Consider the following 26078-nt stretch of genomic DNA (forward strand, 5'->3'; position numbering starts at 1 on the left):
AGGTCACTGCAATAATAAATACATCACATAAAGAAATGTTTCCAGTCAAATTAAAGGAACTCTATGGAGTCAGGGCAAGCTTTACCAGCTCATGAAGAAGGAGCATGAGGACGTAATACATTTTATGAAAAATCATAACAGTGGTATTGCACGTCAGCTGTTGGTGGTGGTATGTGTCATAACGAAAGCAACGTGCCCGTGAAAGAGTAGAAGAAGAAGAAGAAGAAGTCCGGGAACCATTGAGAATAGTTTAGGTTTCATTTGAAAGTAAGTTTTAATGAGGTTTTAACACTTGATGGTTCACAGTGGGCTCAGGTAGAGACATGCTGATTGTTAACAATGTTTATTTACAATAAAATTAGTTTTCAGTTCTATGGTATATCCCAAACACCAACATTATTGTAACATAACAAGTTCATATTTTTAAAGAAGCCTTACATTTCTCACCCAAATAAGTGATATTCTGCTGACAGCACTTTGTGGAAACATTAAGTTTAAGACTGGTTTTATCAGGATGTACTGCAGGTGTTTCAGAGCCCTGTGGCTGAATGTGTGAGGTCTTCTTACCTTGTAAAAAAAAAAAAATCAAGTTGTCAAATCAACTTGTGAGGTTTTGGATTGGGTTATTCTTACAACTAGACCAAACACATTGACCAGGATATTTCAAGGAAGGAGAGATGGGGAAGTTCAGTTAAAGAGACAGTTAGCTACAGTATTACTAGCCAGGGTTGATGTGTTTTCAAAGTGAGTAATTAAAGAAAAACAGTCGTGTTTTTGGTGCTCACATTTACACTATCAGACTGTTTTTCGTTTTCACTGCTCTGTGTCACTGACACAAAAATGCAGGGCCAGAATTTAGGGTTAACTCTTGCTTCTGACCTTTGACTTCTTGCCATTCTTGTCGGGGATATAACTGTCTTCAGTAAATCTAACTTGGGTCTTCACAGTTCAGTGCTCAAACAAGAAACTGAGCATTCTTGAATGTGGGACTGTGGGGGGAATGGGGTGTCCCTCGTGATTTAACTGCTTCTTCTATAAGCATGGCTTTGTCTGCATGCGTGTTTGCTCACATGAAACAGGTCCAGGCTTCACTGTTGTCTGGTCACCAGAGAAATGCCTGTGTGGCTCATTCATTGCCCTGACCAGCGCCACCATCTAATCTGAGGCCCGAAAAGAGATAAAAAGGAGCATATGTTTACACAGACTTGGCGGAGAATCCTATGGCTCAAACATTCAGATTACTGTAAAAACTGTAAAAACTGGAAAAGCTGGAAGTACACATTGAAAAAAAGAATTAATGGACAGTAAGGTAATAAAACAGGTAGTATTACAGTCAGAATTTACTCCACATGTGTTTTTGCTTTAGTCAGTTTCCCATGAAAGTAGGCCATGGATCATCCACGGCTTCCTGCTGCAAGATTTCAATTCTGGGAAGCCTGTTGATAGCACGAACACACACACACACACACACACTATGTCGTTTTACCTTGTGGCGCATGCTGGGAGGAATTCTCCATGGTGCGTTCTGACCTTAGAAAGGAGTCTGTAGAAAAAAAATATGAGGAAATGAGGAAATAGCACAAGACATTTTTCTCATCGATGGCCAAAAGTCTTAACAACTCCTGTAAACCTATCTCTTTTAATAATGAATGTTGCAGAACTCACATGAAATTGACGTTCAGAACTTCCATTTCTGCTTTCTTAAACATGTGACTGCCTGTAGTCAAGTCACACAGCACAAACATTTGCAAGGAAATAACACAGCAGACAAAACACACTGGATGTTTTTTCTTCTCTTTTCTGTGCTGCTTTGCAAACTGAATATTTTATCAATTTGATCAACATTCCTGTATACCTCTTTCTCACCTTTTTACTTGATAAGCTGTGATAAATCTGTTTACCTGTACAATTCTAACTTTTGACAGTCTCAAATAAGGATTCAGGGATTTGCAAAGGATTTTGAGAGCCCTCAGGGATAATAAATGAAAATAAAGACAATACAATAAGTAAAGAAAATTAAACCCACGGTATGGAGAATTTCGACTGTTGTTGCTTCTAAAGCCTGGATGGTCACTGAGTTGAATGGACCAAAAGTAAGACACAGACTGCAACAATTTTCAATTTTGTTTTCTGGAAAGACAAATTAATATTCTCAGGGTAATTTGAAAGATAGTATAATCACAAAGCTGTGAAAACAGTTAAATGATGTTTTCTGTGGCTCAGGAGGAAAAAAAAACAAAAAACTTGGCTTGGAGTTGAGACTTAAAAGTCACTCAGTCAGTTTAAAGACAAAGACTAAAAATCAGGATATCTCAGCCCCTGGGGCTCCAGTTTTCATTTTTTAAATCTTTTTTTTAATCTAATCTCTCCACATTATGGGGGTGCAATACCAAATCACCTATTATGTCTTGTATAAACCAATGGAAATGACATTATAATATCAGTGTGTGCCCCTGTCACCTGGCCTGTCTTAACATCAAAAGTCGTGACCAAAAATTCCCACACGACATTACACTGCTGACAAGTAATGACATTTAAAAAAATACATTAAATGACAAGTTTATAGAACCTAAAAAAAATCAAACGTTTATGTTTTGATGGAACTGTATCTGTAACTCCTCCTTCGCTGTCATAACTAAATTATGCTACTACTATCTTGAATTTGGATTATGTACCAAACACCTGATCAAATGTCACTGAAGAAATGCCACACCTTCCTTTGCAAGCCAAGGTCCGATTGCACAAACCCATTGAAAGAAGGAAAAAATAAACACTTGCTCATTTAACCACCATGAGTGTGCTTTTGTAACAGATACAGTATTCACTTTCACATTAACAAACAGGGTCACTCGACGACTTGACGCCGGACCCCCAGGCGAAGCGGGTGGTTTTAATTATTTTAATTAGCGTTGCACTCATGAAAACATTAAACAGTATGAGTCACCAGGTAGAAGGCTTAGTCTGAGTGATTAACGCTTTGATGCAGGAAGGTGAAGAGGTTATGTGTGTTAGAGGCACCAGGATGAATCATGTTGTCACACACTCACAGAGAAGAGGCAGAAGAAGAAGCTCTACAATAAACCTGCATGCAGTTCTCATGAGATAGAAAGACAGGAAGAGGCACTAAAATATAATAAGATTAGTGCTCACCGTTTCAACTCGTGATTAAAAAACTCCTGTTATTTATGAGTTGCAATGTGGTATAACCCTGACAAAACAGGAAGGTGTTTCATCATAGCATTTCTGCAGATTAATTCTAGAACACGCTATGTCATGTCATTGTCACGCTATGTGGGGAAGGTGATGGGTAATTACATTCATTCAAACAACGCACACACTCAGAGATGTTAACTGACTTTCTTTCATCTCAACTGCCGCAATAAACCGCAATCCATTGTTGTCCTTTTTTATTGTTATGAGATTGTCAACTTTAGCATGTGGGGTTGCAGCAGCATGGAGACAAAAGGTCAGACAAATTAAAGAACCATCATACAATGAATATGTGAATAAAATCAGCTTAAAGCTACAGACTAGAGGAGTGAGACTGTTTATGTTGGTGTTAAGTTTATGAATTCTCCTTTTTGACTTTGGAACAGACAAACAAACTAAATAAAACGGTGCAGTACGAGCAGAGCCTTTGGTGATTCATACTGTGCAACATTTAATATGACAAGATTTCATCAGACCTATGTAGGTGGTATTCTCTCTCTCTCTCTCTCTCTCTCTCTCTCTCTCTCTCTCTCTCTCTATGTGTGTGTGTGTGTGTGTGAAATGAGGCCAACAGGTGAGGCAATAATCACTCTGGAGAAGAAGTTGGCAACATGTTGCAAATAAAAGCCGCAGTAATAAAATCACTGTGTAGTAGATGGAGGAAAACCACCTTGATCTGATATGACTTGAAGGGAAGCTGTGGAGCGGGAGGGAGGCGTAGTGCGGGCTGAGATAAGTGGCACCCTTGGGTGGCCCACAACTGGAAAACTAGTCATATTTCAACACATGCTGTTTGTATTGAAGCCCACTAGTCTAAAATGTGCCAATAAAATGTATTTCAACCAAGATGAAGCCAAAGCAGAGAAGCCAAAGTACAACTTTCTTCACACATGGAGTCAGATAAAACTCTGTATTGTCAAAGAGTCAAAAGAGAAAAGGAGTTTGAAGGTAAATACATTTTTCAGGTATAAAGTTTTAGGTATTATGTTACATCAGCATACCCATAGAAACACATTTTTTTTTCTACTGACATATTGAAGCAATAATTAATCCACTTAAAATAGTGTATTATTGATATGTTCTTAAGTACGTGGAAAAGCAGTTCATAAAAGTGTTATAGAATGTTCAATTTTGGTGTAATGAAGGGAAATCATGCTTACTTCTACATTCTTGACTTAATTACAGCTGTAAAGAGAAATGAACTGAATGAAATAATTATTGGTGAAATGTTACCACAGTGATTTAAAGAGGCACTTACTGTCGTGTGTTATGGTCTCTGCGCATTAAAGTGAAATGACAGTTTCAATTCATTTCAATGTCTTTATGTCACATTGGTCTTCATTGGCAATTTGACCAGTTGGAGGTTAACTTAATTATATTCTAATTTAAAGAGATTTTTTTCCACTCTTTGGTTATTGAAGACATCAGCATTTTGTTTTTAAATTTTTGTTTTTAAAGGGACTGGATTTGAATTAACTGTGGAAAAGCTGTTGTCCTGTTAAGACAGAAGACACTCTGCTAGGTGTGGTGTAACCTTTATATTTAAAGACTCACAGAGCGTGACAGAAAAACATACAAATCACAGTTTTACATGTATTGTGAGATATTAAAACTTCTTTACAGGACAGACTGTATAACACTTACAATACATGACCCTATGTGAATTGCTTTTATTAAAAAATATGGACGGGAAGAGAATGCACATAAAGTGATGATGGTTTAATGAAATGCTCCTTATGTGTGAAGAAAATAAATAATAAAGGTGCAAAGCTGCATTAATCTTTGGAAAACAGCCAGTGGTCCATATCAATCAAAAACATACTGCTACAGTGAGGTGAAACAGTCAAATTTGGTACATTTAATTTTTCTACTGGAAAAATTAAGAACAAATCATTTACTGTTGGCGGAAAATGTTTTCCTGATTGTGTAGTCCATGAGGTCTATTCTGCAGCTTTTGTATATTTTCAAAATGCATGGTAATCATTTAAGTGTGTTTAAGTGTGAGAAACTGGTCCTTCAAACTCTCGAGGCACTATGAAATAAAAAAAGAAGGGAGAACAACATAAACACCACAAATATACAGAGAGGTCACCAGGTCCCTCTCTGTTACATCCAGTGCAAAAGTCTAAGTCAAAGTTCAAGATATGCCACCATGATGCCTAAGTTTAGTTCAGTATGTAGCCGTGCAGTCTCTTTTCTCTCTTCTCCTGACCCGTCTGTCATCTTCAGAATGCAGCACAGAACATCTTCAATGAGGTTTCAGTCGTGTTTTTCAAAGTCTTTCCTTGACTTGATCACAAACAAAGACTCCTGCAATAAAATAAGAGCTCAGTTTAGGCAAAAAGAAACAGCAGGATGTTAAGGAGGAAAGCTGAAAACTAAAACTAGGTTTAAAAAATAGGACTCATTGACTGAGGGCTGTGCTCAGATCAGCACAAACCCTACAAGACCACCAAGTGTTAAGGAGGCAATCGCCCATCACAGATAAAGGTTTTGGACTGAAGTTGCCTCAAAGCTGCAAGTGAGATTTGGCTCACTTATGTGGTAGGTCAAAACTTTCTCAGAGTCTAGAGGCAGCTTCAATCTATTTCTGTGGAAAAGTTCAATGTCAAATGACAGAAAAGAATGTGTAGTTTCAATTCATGTGCAGAAGGTGTTGCATCTTGGCACTGCAAAGAAAATGTAACATGGCGTTTTAGAGGGAAACAAACGAGCAGCAATTTCAGTACTTTGTTTTCAGCTGTGATCACAGCATAATGAACCAAGTCACAATGTAACACAGGTCAAAAACTGTCAAAAAATCTATATATTTTTACTTGAGGGCTTTGCTCGTAATTTATTATAACTCAATATTAACTTTAAGAATTGTTGTGGGATGTGTGCTTTTTTAAGTTCCATATTCCTAGTAAGCTATTGAACTTTTCTTTCCTTCCTTTTTCTCTGTAAGCCGTTTAACTTCTATACAAGCGAGACCCTCATACTTGCCAAGAATGTCTCATGCTGTACCAATTTATCTTGAGCTGACTAAATGGGATTACCCAGTTGGTTTTCCTTTTTGTGTATAAATTGATATGAATTCCCTTGCTGTTAACTTAAAAGGCGAATCCAAAGTGATGAAAGTGCTGCACATTCATAAAGGTTTGGCTTTTTGTACATAGAGTTCAGTATAGAGGAGAGCTGCCATGGAGAGGCTAGAGAGAGGCAGAGACAGAGCACACTCATGACACTAACACTAAACACTAAAGCACAACCAAGGAGTCAGTTGCTTTTACTTACACAGATACCACTGCACTCACTCACTGCACAGCTTACTTCTTCTTCCCGCCTAATGACATATTTTCAGTTTTTTTCTTCTGTGCCTCATTGAACAAAAGACACACCTTTATGTTAGCAAGTGGTTTGGTGGGTGTGCGCATGCATGCATGTGTGTGTGTGAGAGACCCCACCCATGTGAAACAAACTGCATAGCTAATAATTGGTAGCTCCAGGTGAGAGGCTTAAATGACACTGTGTAGATTTGTTCTCTACATGACCCATTCATTAGGAAAGCTACAGTATAATACTGCCATTGTTTTAACTGCTTGCACTCTTATTATTGTAAGTCCCTTCAAGGCTAGACTGGCAACATAATCCAAGCTAAATTTGGTCAACACAGCAGGCACAATGACAAGTTTACAACCAAGCAGCTGTGGCACGTTTGCCTGTGATTACTGCATGCGTGTGCAGTCTCAGACCGGACTTGTTACCCTGCTGTCACAAAATGAAAATTTCACTGTATGATTGACGCCACAAAACTGATCACATAATATTCTGATACTGTCATAACTTCACTGGAGACGAAATGTAAGATCTTCAGTAAAAAGTTATTTCTAACATTGTTTATGATCCTTATGGTTTTACGTTGCCAATGTAAAACTTTACAGTAAAAATTTATAATTTTGGGAAATACGCCAATTCGTCTTTAGGTGAAGAATTAGAAAAATGTCACTGGTTCACAAGGATTATGGAAAGGACAGTTCCACGGCTGGGACCAGTACCTTCCTGGAGTTTCTGCTGGTTGCCCGAAGAAGAGATTGTATATTGTATAAACAATAAAGCATTTAATTTTGCGTTATGCAAACTAAAAAGGGACTTGATTTGTCTTGCCTTCAACAGGTCAGAGTCAAGAAACAGTAGCCCACAGTAAAAACTCTCTCTTTAACAGACAGATCAGTCTTTGTTCAGCAAATTATAACGTGTTCTGTAATAAATGAGCTGAGAGGTAGAGGTGCTGTTAGATGAATTTTGTTAGCATTTGACAGAGCCAGGCTAGCTGTTACCCCCCGTTTGCAGTCTTTGTGCCAAGCTAAGCTAACTACAGCTGCTGGCTACAGCCTTATTTGTGGTACAAGCATGAGAGTGGCATCGATTGTTTCATCTGATTGTCAGCAGGAAAGCAGAAAAATATTAAACTACTGATGAAATGTATGTTTTAGCAACCTGGCTCATATCACAATGTACATAAGCGATTGTAATACTGTCACAATTTACTAACACGGTGTTACAGAGTTTGAACAAAGCTTGGTGGTGTCTATAGATAGATAGACAGATGGGCAAGAATAGGTTCTACCTCTGTCATGGCATCATCAATCTGTTTCAGCTCTTCGTAGTGGTCACGAGAGTCTCTCAAAGGTTGAACCATGATCTCTTCAATCTGAGGGAAAAGCTGTTGGATGCCACAGTAAGAGCATTACTTGTGAGTCAGTGTGGGCATTTATAAAGGGACATGTCAGTGCATGCGTTGTCCTACCTTCATGACAGTCTCAAACATCGGAATGAGGACAAACTTGATGAATCCAATCTGAGCAGTGGGTTTGGTGACTTTATCTCGGTCCATGAAGGGAGCCACAGGGAGACCCTCCGACTTCTCCCTGTCACTCTGGGAAGCACATATGTGGAAATAATTTTACATTTAAATTTGATACAACAAAATTCCACTATTGTGGGTAGCTATTGTTTACAATGTATTTTTTTTCCTTTATCTGAGTTGAGATGAAAGATTTAGACGGTGGATCTTGGGAGTTATGCGAATGGTTTGGTTGAGATCACCTGCATGAAGTATTCCTCCAGCAGGCAGTCCACCCAGGGCTCAGCTACCTCAGTTGGCCTCACTTCGTTGGAAATGTCACAGCACTTGATCAAAACCATCTTCAGCTGAAAACACAAACACACGCACATGAACAAGCATGCATGCAACACACCCCCACCACACATAACCACAAGGAAAAGAAATCTATTCATCATCAACACACACAAAGCTGCCATAGAGCATCTACTCTTCTGTGTGACTACGTCCCCATTAGTGCTAATACAATCCATTTGCCTTCTGCTTCTGCTGCTAAGGTCACATCTTGCATGTTCGCTACGGTAAACAGCTGATGTCAGGTGGCGATGCAACAGAATCTTGTAGTGCTTAATGTATACGTACACATGTCACATGTTCTTCATTGGTGAAGTCAAAGTTGTCCACTTTTTGCTTAAAGGAGTCTAGTATCTCCCCGTGTCTGGCCATGTCAGTTGCGAGAATGAGGGTGATAATTGCCTGGGAATAGAAGAGCAAAACTGCTTGAGATGTTTTCAGACTTACATTTAAGTCAAAATCATCTGCTGATGTATTCAAGACAGTGTATGATTAAGATAAAAGTTTTACAAGTCTTTTACATGCACATCTAACCTGTCGAATCTGTTTGAATGCCTCAGGATCCACGTTTGCAAAGATATTGCACTCAGGAAGAGAAAGGATCTGGAAGGCCACAGCACAGTGATGGTTCTCCAGCGGAGATATGTCATTGTAACGCACTGCCAGCTCTGTGCGGGCATTGATTTGGTACCTGATACATGGATGACACCATAAGAGAAGTCCTTGTCTGCCCAAACTCTTGACAACATGATAATCTGAATCAGTGTGTTTTCATACCCGAACTCTCTCCATGCTGAACAGTGTTGTGTCGAGGATGTCAAAACATACTGAGGTCAATGGGCATCTGCACTACCCTATCTGTTAACAGCTCTACAGACAGATTAGTGAGTCTTACGTGTTGTTGTAGCCAGGGTGGTCCAGGTCATGACACACTGCAGCTGTCATTAGAATTCCCATATCTGTGAGAGTCAGCTTCTCCTGGACAATAATGTGAATTAAAGACGTTTTTGCTAAGTGTCCAGTCTGGAAAATCACTGGTTGATATTTATGATACGACTTGCAAGAATTGGTGTTTATCCTTTCAGAATGTAATCTAATCTGAATGATATCCTTGACATGCGGAAACATGCACCATACCTGTAGGTTGCAAAGGTGAATCATGCCATACATCATCTGGCTAACGCAAAAACAGTGGCGAAAGTTGTGGAAAGGGTTGTTACGATAGTTCTCCTGAATTGCCAACTAGAGGAAAGAAGATTATTTGTTCAGTGACTGACTGAAGTATTCCAAGTCTTGTACCCTTTGATAATTACTGTTACTGAAGGGTATAAGAGGCCCTGTGCATTGTAAATACATTATATCTGTGCTCTGTGTTGTCCTTTTCTGCTCTAACTTTACCAGCCAGCGTTTGAGTGTGATGGGGTTCATGTTGAATTCCTTCACTAGTCCCAGGTCATGGTACATATACTCCAAACAACTTAGCATCTGCACTCACAAAGAAAGAGAAAAGAAACATTAGTCACCTTAGTAACATGCAATGAAAACTGAGTTATGGAGAGGCAACATCGACAAACCTCATTATGTTCCCAGTGCCAGACATCAAATGTTGGCTTCTTGAGTGCCTCAACAGTCTCCTGAGACAATGTGTACTGTATATACCAAATATAAGAGTATATATATATTCATCAGAACTTCAAAAGACACTACAGAGATGTATGACATTTGCTTTATCTAATAAAGACGGACATACCTTTGGGTAATTGGGGACATCTCGTCTGGGAGTGACCTTCTTCCCATCGTCTGAGAAGTTGTATTTGCATGGACAGTTTACTCTGAATTTAAAAGGAGAGAAATCCAAAAAGAAGTTTGTTTCACATGAATTCTACATGATTTGGTTTCTCTTGAAGGCTGCAATGAGATGCGTAATGGCTAACGTTATTCTTCATTTCACCTGCCACCGCCTCTTGAAGTCATCTCATCTCGTAGCTTCTTCAGGTCATTTTTACACTTCTCAATCTCCACCACCTTCAAGCCTTCCACTGAAACAAGATGACAATACAAGTAAAATTTTGGCTTCATTTCAGGAAAATGTCTCCACATTTCACCACTACATTTCATGTTTTTTTGGGGGGATCTTGTTGTCTAAACTATATAGTGTGCAATGTTCCACTTACGTTCCACTCTCTTCTCCAGCATCGCTAGCCTGTTGGTGACCTCAGTCTTCAACTCATTGATGCGAAAAGCTCTGTGAGAGGAAGCCAAATGATAAGAATTGAAAATGACAAGAGAACGACATGGATTGGTCAAAATAAGACCGGAATTGGACCTACTAAATTATAAGAGCGTTATCTTTTATAAATCACTGGTTTCAGAGGGACGGGCTTCATTACATAAATAACTCGTTACCTGCTGAACTGCTCGGCCACTTGGGACAACACGTTCTGAAACATGTCCTCCTTCTCTGCAGACATAAATACACTCCTGATAAATCTATTGACAGCAGCAGTCATATTGTCAAACTTGGCATTTTCAAGGTTATTGTTATTTTAAAACGGTGTGTGTTGTGGACTGTATGTGTTAGCAAACTACTTTGAATAAAAGATAATAAAGCTGTTATTGATGGTTTACCTCCAAGCTGACCAGTAGACAGAGGGACAACTTTGTACAAAGAGCTGTGAGAAAATCAGAGGAGCAGGTATTATTCCTAACTCTTGAGGTCAACCTAAATATTTCTTTATACAGCTTTTGATGACAGAACAGACAGAACATTTTAATGGTATAAAAAAGTATAAAAATGAAATTTCAATTTAGAAAGAGCGTTTGTAAAAAACGGATTCTAAAAAATAGGACAGAAATGAAATGTTAGTATGTGATTTCTAATACAACGTAATAATGCTGGTATTTTACTTTGGAGAGTTGGTGGGCATGGTGGGATCTATGGAGACTAAGGCACCCTCTGGGTCCACCATCATGATGGCAGTGTTCCTGCAGTGAGAGGATTAGAGGAAATGCAAGAAAGGTTACGTTTTTTTTAACCAAGGATGAGACGGTGTTAAATATTATATTAAACAGAAATGATCTACATTTTTGATCTGAAAGTTATTAAAATATTTGTTGTTTCTCTGTTTCTACAACACTTAACTACATATAACTGCATATCAAAGTCTACAGAACAAGTGAAAGAGAAAGAAAAAGAGAAAAAGTGTGGAAACTGATAGGAAACTAATAGTTTAAAAAATTCATTTTCATCAATAAAATCAGCACAGAAGGCATATGAAAACTACATATTCGTTTTTCACAATTCATCATTGTCTGTTTTGACATGCTTGGCTCATGCAGTGTGTCTGTCTGATTACTGCGTACAATTGCTATTTGTTTGTTAAGAAAGTATTACCCTTCGGGGATAAATAAAGGAATTCTGATTCTGATTCTGATAGCTGCTTTGTTTTAAGGGAAATTTTCAGTTATGCCCGATGACTCAGAAAGGGAGTGATGTAATTTACATTTGAATAAATGAACGAGCAAACAAAACAACAAACCTGGGAATGTTAGATGAGGAACACAGAAGCTCCTTGATGTCACATGGGCTGCAGTGTCGACTGAACACCACCTGTGAAGAAAACATAGACCTTGAGTTGATGGAAATGAGGAAGTAGTGGCATTGATTATCACATTGTCACATGTTCGGGAGAAAACCTCAATAACACAAATTCAACACAGCACAATCTGTGTCTATACATGGTTTCCAAAGGTGCACCTGCAAGCAAACAGCTGCTGTGACTTTGATATAAGGCCTCAGTGTTCTGACAGGGTAGGAAAATTATCCAATTTCATGTGTTCTCCAGATAATCGAATCACAGGGGATCGTAAAGTAAGGGTTAGTTCGTTTTAGGCAAGAAAAAGACAGCTGAAGTGCGAGGGTTTATGGAGCTCTTGAAGAAAGCAACATTATCCACGCCTGTCATGCAATCAGCCAAGAATTAGTACATGTATAGATAGAACACAATCTCTCTGTGGAGGATTGATTGCAGTGTGTGGGTGCAGACCCTGTGATCCTCCATCTTGAAGGAAGCAGGTGTAGCAGACAAACATTCAGCTTCAGGCCACGGGCTCGGGGCTCTTGAACAGACATGTGTCACAGGCAGCTCTCTACTTGAAGCACTCCAGATCATCAGATCAGCAAGTGCAGCATTATCTGGACCTCGGTATGTTTGGAACGCAGACACGTAAAACCCGAGCCTCAAACCATTTGCCACTATGGTTGAAATGATCACTCAGCTGTGATTGAAAGGCTGAAATAAGTCAGCTTTACGCTTAATGTTGCACTCCACATGTTTGTCTTGTATATCACTACTGATTAAAGGCTTTCCTGTTGCTTATGAAAAGTTAAGAGAAGTGATAGATCTAAATCCATGATTTCACCCTAGAGATACAAGGAAATGAAAATTAATGCTGGTGATGTGAACAACAGGTGTTTGATTCTGTCAGCAACACCTGCAAGGCAAACTGCTCTGCATCTCAGTCTAATTTTAGCTCCTCCTCAGGTGAGGTTAGTCCGTTGAGAAAACCAGCTGCAAATCCAGAAGGTGAATTAAATCTTGAATTATTCAGTTGCTGTAGTTAAATTTTATTACGGTCGGTTTTATAATTAAACCCATTATTAAATCTCTAAATGTCTTCAAATTGAATAGACAAAATAATCAATAACATTTTAATTTACTGGAGTCAGGTATGATGATTTCAAACATATTTCTCCACATTTGGATGCCTAACACACAGTTTTCTACATGTTTATACTGTAGACATAATTTTACCAAAACATATTTTGAATAACTGAATTTCACTAACTGTATTTATATCTATTAATCCTATTTTCATTATATGCTGTTTACTGGCATAAAATTAAAAGAAAAAAAAATCATTGTTCCTAGCTTTTTAGGCAAACCAGCAATACATGTGTTTCCACATTACAAATAATAATAATAATAACAACAACTTTATTTATATAGCACCTCCCAAAACAACCTTTAGAGAACAGAACAAAAAATGTAGGGTAACAGAATTTCTTTTTCTTTAATGTAAACAGGAGATCAGAAAATATATGCAATATAAAATTTCCAATGGAAATGGACCCACCTTTTGCACTTTCCCATCCACATCCAGGTAAATTGTTTTGGGGGCATAGGAGGAGGAGCTGGAGCCCATGTTGACCTCCCTCCCTCTCTCACACACCTACTGAGATTCTGGCTTACAGCCCTGACCGACAAACCTGAAGAGATGACAACCAGGGTCCGACCCTCAGGGTCTTTTCACAAGGAGCCGCTAAAGAAACAATTTAGGTGAAGACACACATTTTTCTCAGTATATTCATAGGGATAGTGCCTGAAAAAATCAGTAAGTCATGACATAAATAGAGAACAAACATCAGCATCAAGTGAGCATGCTCTGTTTAACTGCCAACAAATTTGAAATTACAACATTTTTTTTATCCAGGATTTTATTGCTACTAATATACAGTTACAAAGTAAGAAAAAAAAAACAGATAACATAAGGAATACAAAGGCTAAAACATTATCATATAAATGTAAACTTATCTGTAAAAAATGTTAAATTATCCTGGCACATTCACATGCATTATTCCCATCTTGTGTAGCCAGTTTTCATGATGCACTCACATACAGTGAAACAGAAAGAAAATTTAGACACACTGTATAGTATAAAACACAGTCAAATAAATTCACAAAAGCCAACTTACAGTGTCAGCAGTGCAGCTTCCCCTGTGGAGACTGAAGGTAATGTCCCAGGTGTTGAGGATGCAGCTGACTCACATGCAGACACGCTCAGACTCAAACGCACATACGCAAAGGGGGGAGCGACAGGGGAGGAGAGAAAGGATGTGAATGATGGAGAAGGTGAGGAAGGGTGTGTGTGTGTGTGTTTGTGAGGGAGGGGGTATGGAGTACTATGAATATAACTGGCACACTTACTGGTTGCAAGGGGACTGTTACTATGGAGAAAAAAACAGACATGTCTTAAGTGGCGTGGATGGTTTACCTGCACTGGCCGCAAACCGCTCATCAATAAGGTCTGATTCACTGTATCTCAAAGGGGAAAAAAAACATACAAACATTATAGCTTTATCAGATACTGAGTATAAAATGTTTACTACACAGATATCTGATTGAAATCTGGCATGGGATTTATATCATAGTCTACCTGTGTTATCAGTTGTTATTGGCCCAAAAGGTACGCAGACAAACAAAACACTTATTAGAGCACTCAGTGATACATGGAAAATTATATCTTATCAGGGGGACTCCACTTATAAGGTGGACCCTGATTTGAAGGATGGCTTTGTTCCTTCTGTAAGCCACTGAGTGCAGCATTTGTTTTTACATATATGTGAATGTGTGTTATGTTCATTTATGTATTCGTGTTTGTTTCCTCTCACATGTGTGTGTGTGTGTGTGTGTGTGTGTGTCTGTACGTGTGTTACCCTCCTCAGTCCACTCATCATCCATTGTTGAGAACAGGCCTGGCAGATGGTTTGGTCACTTGAGGACATTTCAAAGTGCATTTTATTTTTAGCAACAGTTTGCAATTTATCAAATGGAGGATAAAATAAATGTGCATGAAAACACCTGTCTAATAACATTTTACAGGAAATTACAGACCATGTAAATCACTTTCTAAAGGTCTGACTTGTCTTGATGCATTTCATTTCATGCCATGTTAATTTTATTTTTATACAATCTCAAATTTGTTTCTCTCAAGTTGTCTTAAGCCCAAAAGATTAGGAACAATGTATTATATTGTACTGTATGTATTTAAGTTTAAACTGACAAGTTACAATTAACTGTCACTGTTGTAACTGTAGTGTAAAAAGTGCAACATTTGTGTTTGAAATGTAGTGTAGGTAAGCATAAAGTCGCGTAAAATGGAATCACTCACATCAAGTTTGTACTTAAGTACAGTACGTTGTAATAAATGCACTTGGTTACTTTTCACCACTGCACAATAGACAGGCATATAATTTGTGTTGCATATTCAGAATAGACAGATAGCAGAACTGGGAAACAATTCATAATATATAATAATTAAAATAAAAAAAATAATATTAAATATTAAGCCTGCTGGGACTTCTTTTGGCCACTGACTTAAATAAAGACCAAAGGCAGGGCTCTACTAGGGAACGAGCTGTTATGAACTACTGCAGGTCCTGACCTAGACACAATAGGCTAGATAAGAGCTTTCCAACAATAAAGTCACCCTCCTCTACTGGGAATTTCACATCAACGGGCTGGTGTGACAAGGACATTAGTGAAAAGGTTCAACCAGGCAAGAGAAGGAGGTAATTAATTAGGGATGGAGAGCATCATACATCATCACCATTCAACACATAGGACCCCCCCCCCACTTTACACACACACACACACACACACACAAATAAATGTACTGTATGCACCCAAATGTGATCGTGCTCCCCAGAGTCTAATTACTGCCTTGGCTTCTAAGCCAGGAGAGGTGGAACACGAGGGGGCAAACTGTATGACTAATAAAAATGTGAGATCGAAACAGATTAAAGCATATTCCAAGCTCAGTAAGAATGGTCTGCTTTCATTATCAATTTTCCACTTACTGTAAACCACTAGTTATTATGCACGTTTGTGTGTTCGCTCGTCTGTGCTTGTGTACAACCATGATGCTGTATGTGTATTCATGACTGTGTGTGCCAAAGGAATAAATTTCGTTTTAAATAGAACAAAGACAGAAAAAAACAGGCGGCTCTGATTTGCTTATGTAACCACATGACACCTTCATAAACAGAAAATACATTTCAGGATAAAAGCAATTAATAAAATCATGCAGATTTTCATCACAAAAGATGTCCAGCTGGACCTCTGAAGGGAACACATTATCCTGATAATAGTGATGGACCAGACCACTTTGTGGGTGTGTGCTTGTGTGTATTAGTACGCTCTATCACACAAACCTGTGCTTTGCAAGTGAATGCAGTTCAGCACATCAATTACTCTTAAATCTTTTTAGTCTTTTCATTCCTTGCTTCCTGGCTGTTGTTTTTGTTTTCTGAGTGGAAAAAAAATAAAATACAGTATAAATCACATTTTAAAGAGACATTTCAACTCAAAATCACAAATGCATATTTTTCTTCGTATCTATCAAGCTATTTACTTATCAAGATCATTTTGTTGTGAGTTGCTGAGTTTTGAAGACGTCAGCTGTAGAGATGTCTGTCTTACATGAGAGAGAAGACAGAAAAGACACAAACTTTGTTATGAGCAGTTTCATGTCGAAAGTGTTTTCTTTCTACCAAACTACAGTGAAACTCTGTGCTGAAAGAAGTGTGTATCTACCCGTAGATGAGAGGCTAGCTTAGTAAGCAGGTCTCTCTCATCTATGGGTAGATGCTTGCTTCATTCTTTGAGTTGATATGGAAACCAAACAGCTCCAACATGACACATGCTCACGATAAGGTCTTATCTTTAGTATGCGTTATGATCTCTGGAAAGAGATGCTGCTCTTAAGTCTTTCAAATGTGATTTTGGTGCTTTGAACAACATAATCAAAGTGCCATTTAGTTCCATTATATTTGTGAAAAGGTGGATGTTCTCTACAGCTGATATGTCCAAAACTCAGCAACTTACATCAAAACAATCTTGATGGATAAATAAGTACCATAAGTAAAAGGAAAAATACATATTTTTGATGCTGGGGATGAACTGTCCCTTTAATGTAATTATTGCTCTCAATGATGAAAACAATTGCCATGTACTGTAAAACCATTTGTTCATTTCCAGGGACAGTGTGCCCATAATCAAGAAGAATAGAAAATCAACTTGAAGCATGATTGCGGCCTCCATCAAAGAAAGACTGACTGTAAATATGAACTGTTTGGCCACACGTCATTGACCTTTTAAACCTGATTAGCCCGCAATTTCTATATTTATTAATTTTTTTTTGAGCTTGGTCCTCATTGACCTTTGAATGTCAAGTAAATGAAGTTCAAGAGGCACTATCATTTGTCAACCAGTTGCTCATGGGCACCATCTTTTGGCAAAGGGCAAAACAGCGATTACACATCCAAAGCATAAAACATAATGCTGCATGATGGATGAATAAAACTAACAAAAACTATTGAATGTAAAATATCTTTACATGGACATTTGGAATGCTCTCCTGTGCACAAACAAAATATTTAACATATGTGGGTGACACCTAATGGACTAGAAAGGAATTACATGCATCCTCCAGAATGGCATATCGTATCCAGCTTCCTCACTGAAACTTCAGAAAGTAAAACATTTCTACTTTGTGGTATTACTTCGTCGTCTCTGTGTGTGACACTGATAAAAAGACAATGAAATTATACTGCATGAATCAAACTGAATAAGAACTTAAAATGAAATGGTCATGGCTAGTTTGTGCAATTACAAAATTGATGACAAACTATAAACTATTTTAACTATTTTTATTATCTTATATGACAACCTAATGTTGAATAAGAATATACTTTGTGTTTTAATTGTTCAAAAGAAAAAAATGATCCAAAACTATTAACTTACATATATGTACAGGCACTTATCAAAGGTTCTCAGTAAAATTCATAATTCATCCAGAAGTAACATTTATACCAGAGCTGGAAATTCTGTCTCAGCATCATATATATAATATTCTACATTCTGGTAGACAGAATATAATTTTTCATATGACAGGATATTGTCAAAAGACTACAGAAATACTGTGCATAGCCATAGAGAAAATAAATGATAAATAATGGAATATAAAGTTAGCTGAAAGTAAGCTCATCTCTTACTACATCAAATCCATGATCCCCATGGCAGGATGCAACAGAAGATAGCAAACTATACATGCACTTTACATATCACAGAATGAGAAGGCACATCTAAGCAGTTGTCACTGCTGTGATGGACAGTGAGTCTGATCACAAGGCTCTGGACACTCCGCCTCTACAGGCAGGTGACTGGTTGGGATTCCAGCCGGAGGACGGACTTTTCTTATTGGGCTGAAACTGCGAGGAGACGAACCAGGGGAGTGAGCAGGTGAGCGGACCGGACGTAGGGAAGGAATTGGAAGGGTTTGTGGGAAAGGCTGTGCCAGTGGAGAGGGGCTACGGGGGTATCTGCGTGGGGCAGACCAGATGGGCCGCTCAGTTCTGTTGGAAATGGGGGGAAGGACTGGAGCACAGGCAGCAGGGATACTCGTTTCTGATTGGCTGACAGCATTGCCAGAACATTCTTCGAGACGCTCCAGTGTCTCCTGAAACAAGATGGAGATACACGTGTTGCGTTACTGCCATCATCAGTCGCAGTGTTTCATCTATGATGGCTTTTTTTAATGAGGCCATATGGATGGCATTGGTGGTCTTTAGGTTGGTCCCCCACCTTGAGTAAAATATCTCAATAATTACTTTGAGTGATTGATTTACATTAAAATTTGTACAAACATTTATGCCTAAGGGATATATCCTGAAGACTTCATGACTTTACCACCAGCAGCTTGATATTTTTGGTTATTAGGGAAATGTTTTTAGGGAATATTTTTGAATTTGGACAAGAGTGTGTCCTGAATCTTCATAACCCTGGTGAGCCCCTGATTTTTCCTTTAGCGCCACCATGAGGCTCACATTAGTTGGTTTTGATAAAATGTCACAACTGGGTAAATGTGCATAACATTTGATACAGGCATTCAAGTACCCTTCAGGGTGAATTATACCAACTTTGACGGCCATTTCACATTTGATTTAACACCATTATCTGGTTGTAAGTATATTATTTGATTAATATACTTGCAAAACTAATGAAATCCTCATCAGCATCAGCTATGTTAATTAGTAAATGTTAGCATACTAACACACTCCTCTCAGATATTCAAATGGTATAAATTACTCCTGCTAAACAACAGTGAGTTAGCATGTTGTGAGAATGTTAGCATGCTAACTGCTGCCCATAAAACCAGTCTCACAGAGGCACTAGCACGGCTGTCTTTCCTCATATAGCTCAAATAAGTCCTAATGGAAGTTCTGTAAATAAAAGAGTGACTTACATCTTCATTGAGAACATAAAGAGGCATGGGACTTCTTCGACCAAGTGTAGTTGGTTTAGGAACAACATCAACTGCAAAAGATATACATTTATTTTAGCACTGGTTGACATTCTGACGTCTAGTTCACTTTGTAATGTGCTAAATTACTGCAGAGTGTTGCATCACATGTTTTGAAGAATAATTCATGGAATTAAAGAATAAAAACAACATAAAGGTGTTGTACACTGATTAACTATAAGCATTGCTCACCATCGTGGCCATTTTCACTCTGCTCCACATAGATTGGAGCTCTTTGGGGGACAGGTCGATGTTTCTTTCTACAGCAAAGGGAAATAAAACAGCTTTAACAACACACAGGCCTTGCTGCTACATGGTAGTTCATACAAGCTACGGTCACTCTATTTAACACTTTTTCACCAAATGTTCAGAGTATGGCTGACCTGTTTGAAATTCTAGTCACATCCTTAAGTGCAATATCAAAGTCAATGAGAGAGAGAGAGGAAGAAAGAGAAGAGGAGAGAGAGGAGGGAAAAAAGAAGAACAGGAAGAAAGGGTAACTCTCACTTGGACGGTTTCCAACAGGCGCACACCGTCACCAGGGTGATTAGGAGGAATATGCCACCGGTGGACAGGATGATGTATAGCGAGCTCCGTCCTAAACCAGAGTGATACGGAGAGGTACATGAGAAAGAAAAAGAAAGGAAGAAAAAAAGAAAGAAAGGAAACAGAAAGGCAGAAAGATGGAGAGGTTTCTGTTGATAAATTTCTTTCCGGCATTAAGCTTTTTTCTTTTTCTTTTTTTTTTTGCATTGCTTGCCAAGTCTTTCGAGTGTGCTGCCACAAATTTGATGCAGAGAAGTAGCCCATTAGACTAGTCACTTTATGCTGTGCTGTTATGCATGCAGAGGGAATAGAAAAAAAACTCTCAGGGCCTGTAGCTGTCTCTTCATGCAGCACATCACAGTACAGCGGTAATGAAGTCAAGATTACTGAGGTCCACTGAGGCAAACCGTCCTCCCCACCTGCCTTCTTTTTTTGCTTTGTCCTCATAAATAACTGTCTATTCATTGGATTAGACCGCCTCTCCCTCTCCCTCTCAGCCTGACGTGGCTCTATACTGGTGCCCAGTAACAGCCGCTCTGTGCCAGCTCTACTGCACTCAGCCTGGATTTGCACTTGTTGTAAACAACATTGTTAGAGAGACAGGCATGCTTGTGTATGGGTCAGCATGAGACGATAATTGCTTCTGCTGGCTGCTGAAAATGAATGGTTGTTGAACAATGTTTTGTTATTAGATTCTTAGGATATTCATATATTCTCTAATTGGTTTATTAGACCTAGAAAGCAGTGTTGGAATGCAACCAAGTACATTTACTGTACTTCAGAACAATTTTGAGGTACTTGCTCTTAACTCAAATATTTCTAATTCTTGCTACTTGATGCTGTGGCAAGTTTCATAGGGAAATGTACTCTTTCCCCAACTACTTTTACCCCTATTCTTGTATTAAGATTTACATTACAAGACGTAAACTATATAGACAAAAGTACAGAGACACACCTCTTTATTATTTAATCCAGGTGTTGTAATTGACTGTTTTTCAGGGGTTGGGCTCGGCCCCTTACTTCCAGTGAAGGGAAATCTTAATGCTTCAGCATACCAAGACATTTTGGACAATGCTGTGCTTCCAACATTGTGGCAACAGTTTGGGGAAGGCCCTTTGCTATTCCAGCATGATTGTGCCCCAGTGCACAAAGCAAAACTCCATAAAGACATGGTTGGATGAGTTTGGTGCCCTGATCTCAACCCCATCCAACACTTTTGGGATGAACTGCAACAGAGACTGCGAGCTTCAGTGCCTGACCTCACTATTGCTTTACTGCATGAATGGGCAAAAAAAAATCCCACAGAAACACTGTGAAGTCTACTCTCGACTTTGTCCCAATACTTTTGTCTATGTAGTGTATTATCATCTCCTTAATTGATTCAAAATCGAACTTGTGAACAGTATAATAGTGACCAATGAACAATGACACAATTGATAGTTAAAGAATATTTCGCTGGTGATTCCTCTTTACTTTCTCTTGCCGAAAAAATTTGAAAGCACAACTTTTACTTGTAGTGAAATATTTTCACACTATTGCCTTTCGACTTTTACTTTCAGTAAAAATACTTAATACTTTTTCCATCTTTACTAAAAGCCCATATGATGTTACTGTATCTTGCCTGTCCAAGGCAGTTTTTCCTCGCCTCTGTCGCCAAGTGCTTGCTCAAGGGAGAATGTTGGGCTCTCTGTATTTACAGTTTAATTAAAGAGTTTGACCTAGACCTGCTCAAATTGGAAAGTGTCATGAGATAACTTTTGTTGTGAATTGGCGCTATATAAATAAACTGAATTGAATTGAATTGAATTGAATTGTATCTCTTGATCCTCAAAGTAAACTTGTATAATTTGAGGGCCTGCCACTGCAACATGCCACCTACTGTAGACTGTGAGCTTGACAGGTATGCTCTTCATGCTGCTGATGGGGTTCTCCACTGTGCAGGCGTATATGTCATCATCTGACATCAGAACACGTGAGATGGTCAGCACCTTTTGGTCATGTGAAAGCAGCAGACGTGAGTCATTGGTCAGCACCTTGCCTCCCTTCAGCCAACCGTAGGCTGGCTTTGTGCCATTATCGTGGGAGCAGTGCAGGTTAAAGTGCTCGCTGTACTCCAGGACAGATGAGGCCATCATCTGGATGTAAGGTTTTGACACAGGAACTGAGAAGGATGACAAGACAAAGACACAGAGGGTTGACCTCTAGTTATATAAGAACAACTGATGAATGGAATCCCAGTTGGTCTCCTAAAAAGAACACCACCAACACTGTGAATCACTCTGTATTGTGTTTTGAAAAACTAAACTCCCGTAACACAATTACACTCTCTTAGATGATATTTTTGTATTTCAACTTGTATTGATTTTCTTTTAGCTTGTAACTCCTCTTCAGCATCCTGCTCTGATTGTTCAGATGTTTTGACATATGAGAGATGCCAGCCAGATGCCAGGAAGGTAATACTGCATACCATCCACAGTGAGCTCAATGTAGGACTCTCCAGTGAAGGTGTCGTCAGTAATGGAGATCTCCACTTCATACGCCCCTTCGTCTGACAGCTGCAGGTTGTGAAGCAGCAGAGAGCCATTCTCAAACACCGAGATACGGTTGCGGTACTCTGGCCTCAGGTTCCCTATGATGTCAGTTCCTATGGACTGCACAACGGTGATGGGTTTCTCTTTGTCCCTCTTTATCTGCCACTTGATCACAGGCTTGTCAGAGCTGCTGCTGGAGTAGCTGACTGACAAGAGAGCCTCTTTGCCCACTGTGCCCCTCACCACCTGAGTTTGACTGGTCACATTCACCCCTGACACCTCACCTGGAGAAAAGACAAGGAGACAGCGGTGAGGTCTTAAAGTGAGGAGCTGATAAAGAGGGATGCGAGGATAGTACGGGGTTGCTTGGGGACACTGAGTAAACAAAGCACGGTCACTTTGAGGCCTTTGATGCTCTTCCAGTGGGCAGAGATCAGAGGGATCAACTATTCACACAGGCAAGAAACAATGGAGGACTTATGCAAAAATACACTAATTACTGCTGCACTAATTTCCTACTCTTACTAGAAGAATAAACATGGAATGTATGTTCTCCCTATGCTATAACAAAGTACATTGATGCAGGTGCAGTCTAAGTACAATATGAAGGTTTATTTTACTCAAATATTCCTGTTTGTGAGGCTTAATAGCTTCCACCACTGTTGCACTGTAAAACCTTACCTTGTAACACACGCTGTATAACAAGCCCAGACATTTGATATGTTGTTAATGTTTGAACTCCCCTAAAACATGTTGGTTTTAAATGGTCAATTAAAACATTGAAATATATTTTACATGTTCATGCACCAGTAACGATACAAGTAAATTTTATTTTGCTGTTACTTACGGTAACTGGAACAGAAAATAATTTTCACTATACCTACTCTGTTTCTCCAGTCCCTTTTCCATCCCTGGTGAAAACTTCTTGCTACTATATGAAATAACATTTTCTAATCACCCACTTTTTATAGTAAATTTGCATTCGATGACTTAAGTTTAGATGAAAATTATTTTTCACAAGCTATTTGAATGAATTTGAATGGTATACATTATATTTCCATGTGCAAAAAAATACTCTAATTTTTGATGTAAGCAATAAAACATTTAACAGAATTCGTACTAATTGATACTACTTGGTGTTCAGTGTTTTTCATACCTCAATGCTGTCACAACGGGCCTTCATTGTTTAGGCTTTTGTCCAAGACATTTCTTCCTTTCATACTTGAGGAATAGAAATTCGAAGCATTTTTGCCCTAAAACTGCTATTATTCATTATCCAAGCAAACCAAAAAAACAGGGCTTGGGCTTGGACCCGTGTTCATGTCTTGATCCTGAATCTGTTTTTCAGAATTCCCCCCCAGGAATTCCTCATGACCTCTAATAGTGAACAAGTAAGGCACTAATTTTGATTTGTGTTCCCCAATTATCTTCCAGCCCCCACAGGGACGAGGTAATACAGTGCGAGGCACATTTCATCCTTTATAGAGGAGCCCTGTCTTGGAAACCAAACACAGCAAAGTGATTATGTTCACAGTGGAGGCTCCTATAACTCAGCTGTAGCAGGACACATGGAGGTCTAAACATTGGCTGCATGCCTATGAGGGGCTTCCTACTGTTAGGCCGCAGAGATGTAAAGATCAACCTAGAAGAGAGGAAAGAGAGCGAGAGAGAGTCTGCACTGTTCACTATTCTTTGCAGTGAGGCAGTTAGCAGGGCATCGCCTCGTTGCCATGGTAACCATTTGGTGCGCTTGACAGGGATTGCCAAGGCAATAAGACAAAGGGCATGATTGTTGGAACACGTTTCTTCCCTCCAAAAGAGAGAGAGAGAGAGAGAGAGAGAAAGAGAGAGAGTGTGATAGAGACAGAGAGAGAGAGAGAAACTCTTTGTCACTGGTGAAGTTGGAGATTGACACAGGATCCAGTGATTCCGCCCGGTTGTGTAAACTGGGCCCATTGTACGGTCATGAAAATTAAATCACACATTTCTGAACCACAAACTAAACTTTTGGTATCACTTCACCCATCAAATGAACACATCTAAAGGTTTCCAATCTAAGAAAAATAAAGTAGGCTCTGCCCTGTTCACCAGCTCTCAACAAAACTTGATATCATTACACTTAAGCTACACGTCCCCTTCTCACACAGCTACAATGGCCTCTCCAGGCGCCTTTGAGCTGGTGATGGGGGCCTTATATAGAGCGCTACCCATGAACGAATCCATTGTGCTGCCGGCATGTGAAACACAAGGACAAGAAAAAACATCTGTGACTAACTTAAGCTGGATTAACTTAAAAAAAAAGACAAATTGGACTTTTGATCTGGTTTTTAAGTGTCACAAAATGAACATAAACAGTGTAAAATACTGTGTGAAGATGTGAAGTGAAAATGATGATTGCTGACAATGGACCTAGTCAATGTTCCTTTGTTTGATGTGAAACTGTTCACAATTGCAAGACGTAACATCCTCAGAAAGATTCTCTATCCTCTAATCTGTGGAGAGTCCTAATAAATGTTTGGACGTACCTGTGAAGAGAAGGAGGAGGAGGCCAAAGATCGTCAGTAGCGGAGGACTGTCAATAAAAGTATCGCCTGTAGAGGAGGTCTTCCTCTCCACCTTCATCTTGTGTCCTGGGCAGAGTCTTTCCCCCACTTAGTGAGCATGGTTTATCCACCCTGGGCACGTTTCTGTGGCTCAACACTCTCTGCTGCCTGTCTGCCCGCAACACTGGCCTCTGCCTGGCCACACTGAGCCCCACTCTCACCACAGCACCCCAGTCACAGCCAACAACAGCCAACTGTGTGTGTGTGTGTGTGTGTGTGTGTGTGTGTGACAGAGACATAGTGTAGATGGACTCCTCTCTTCCACTCCACATCACTCTTTCAGAAAGGATCTCAGAGAACATAGTAATAGTTTTTCAGAAAGCTTCCTGTTAGCATAAGTTGTCTTTTTTTAGATTCTAAGTAAACCGTTAAGGAGATGAATTCAATATTGAGTTGAGTTACTTTTTGAGTATTCCTGCTGAGAAAGAACTGTACTGAACTTAAGCCAAAACAGCAGCTCTGTGAGGAGCCCACTTAAAGCTCTGAAATGTCTGAGTTTGAAAAACAACTCACCCCCCCCCCCTTCACTGGCCCACTTTTGTCACATTGTGCAAACTCCTCTCTGAAGCTTCACAATAAACTCACAGTTTGTCACTGGGCAACCAGCTCTGCTGTGGACACAAGCACATTGAGCCTGGAGACATTTTGTCACTGTGCTAAAGTTGGGTTTATTGGGTTTATGATCCACAGTACTGTCTATGAGTTAAATATTAATATGAGCAACAAATAAGTTTGTACCTACTTTGTCCTCAAGGTGGTGCAAAAGCTACATTAAGTAGTTCAACTGAGGGAGAAATCAGGAGAAGACAAGGCTGTCCACAGCAGCATCGATGTTAAAGACGCAGGTTTTTAACTGCTGTTTTACTC

The 26078-nt window shown here is 39.2% G+C and overlaps 2 protein-coding genes across 4 annotated transcripts; both read right to left on the reverse strand.

Moving 5' to 3' along the window:
• Positions 1–4474: 4474 nt before the first annotated feature.
• Positions 4475–14305, reverse strand: pde9ac (phosphodiesterase 9ac). 3 transcript variants are annotated; one of them, XM_046388579.1, is made up of 20 exons: positions 14145–14305; positions 13526–13711; positions 11929–11999; positions 11297–11374; positions 11018–11061; positions 10796–10850; positions 10564–10634; positions 10341–10428; positions 10140–10221; positions 9964–10038; positions 9788–9874; positions 9527–9631; positions 9285–9367; positions 8924–9080; positions 8678–8791; positions 8299–8403; positions 8000–8128; positions 7820–7915; positions 6487–6569; positions 4475–5520 (listed from the first exon to the last, which is right to left on the reverse strand). In XM_046388579.1, exons 2-19 carry the CDS (start codon positions 13592–13594, stop codon positions 6519–6521), a joined length of 1560 nt encoding a protein of 519 aa, XP_046244535.1. In that variant the 5' UTR covers positions 13595–13711; positions 14145–14305; the 3' UTR covers positions 4475–5520; positions 6487–6518. The 3 variants fall into 3 exon arrangements, with proteins under 3 accessions (XP_046244535.1, XP_046244538.1, XP_046244536.1); XM_046388582.1 differs by lacking the exon at positions 6487–6569; XM_046388580.1 differs by lacking the exon at positions 14145–14305 and having other exon boundaries at positions 13526–13718.
• A 3063-nt stretch (positions 14306–17368) lies between these two features.
• Positions 17369–25749, reverse strand: hepacama (hepatic and glial cell adhesion molecule a). The gene is made up of 7 exons (XM_046390254.1): positions 25134–25749; positions 22545–22892; positions 21957–22238; positions 20039–20129; positions 19724–19791; positions 19475–19545; positions 17369–18688 (listed from the first exon to the last, which is right to left on the reverse strand). Exons 1-7 carry the CDS (start codon positions 25228–25230, stop codon positions 18326–18328), a joined length of 1320 nt encoding a protein of 439 aa, XP_046246210.1. The 5' UTR covers positions 25231–25749; the 3' UTR covers positions 17369–18325.
• Positions 25750–26078: the final 329 nt, after the last annotated feature.

Source organism: Scatophagus argus, chromosome 5 (genome assembly GCF_020382885.2).
Source record: "Scatophagus argus isolate fScaArg1 chromosome 5, fScaArg1.pri, whole genome shotgun sequence".
Classification (NCBI taxonomy): domain Eukaryota; kingdom Metazoa; phylum Chordata; class Actinopteri; family Scatophagidae; genus Scatophagus; species Scatophagus argus.

Excerpts from the sequence above, each read along its gene's own strand:
- hepacama (XM_046390254.1), bottom strand. The coding sequence starts at position 25,230 with ATGAAGGTGGAGAGGAAGACCTCCTCTACAGGCGATACTTTTATTGAC. Across the intron at positions 22,893-25,133 it reads CCTCCTCCTTCTCTTCACAG|GTGAGGTGTCAGGGGTGAAT; the intron begins GTACGTCCAAAC and ends TCTTTTCTCCAG. Across the intron at positions 18,689-19,474 it reads TTTATGTTCTCAATGAAGAT|GAGACACTGGAGCGTCTCGA; the intron begins GTAAGTCACTCT and ends ATCTTGTTTCAG.
- pde9ac (XM_046388582.1), bottom strand. The coding sequence starts at position 13,594 with ATGGGCTCCAGCTCCTCCTCCTATGCCCCCAAAACAATTTACCTGGAT. Across the intron at positions 10,039-10,139 it reads ATGTCCCCAATTACCCAAAG|TACACATTGTCTCAGGAGAC; the intron begins GTATGTCCGTCT and ends TGGTATATACAG. Across the intron at positions 9,081-9,284 it reads CACCCTGGCTACAACAACAC|GTACCAAATCAATGCCCGCA; the intron begins GTAAGACTCACT and ends TCCATGTATCAG.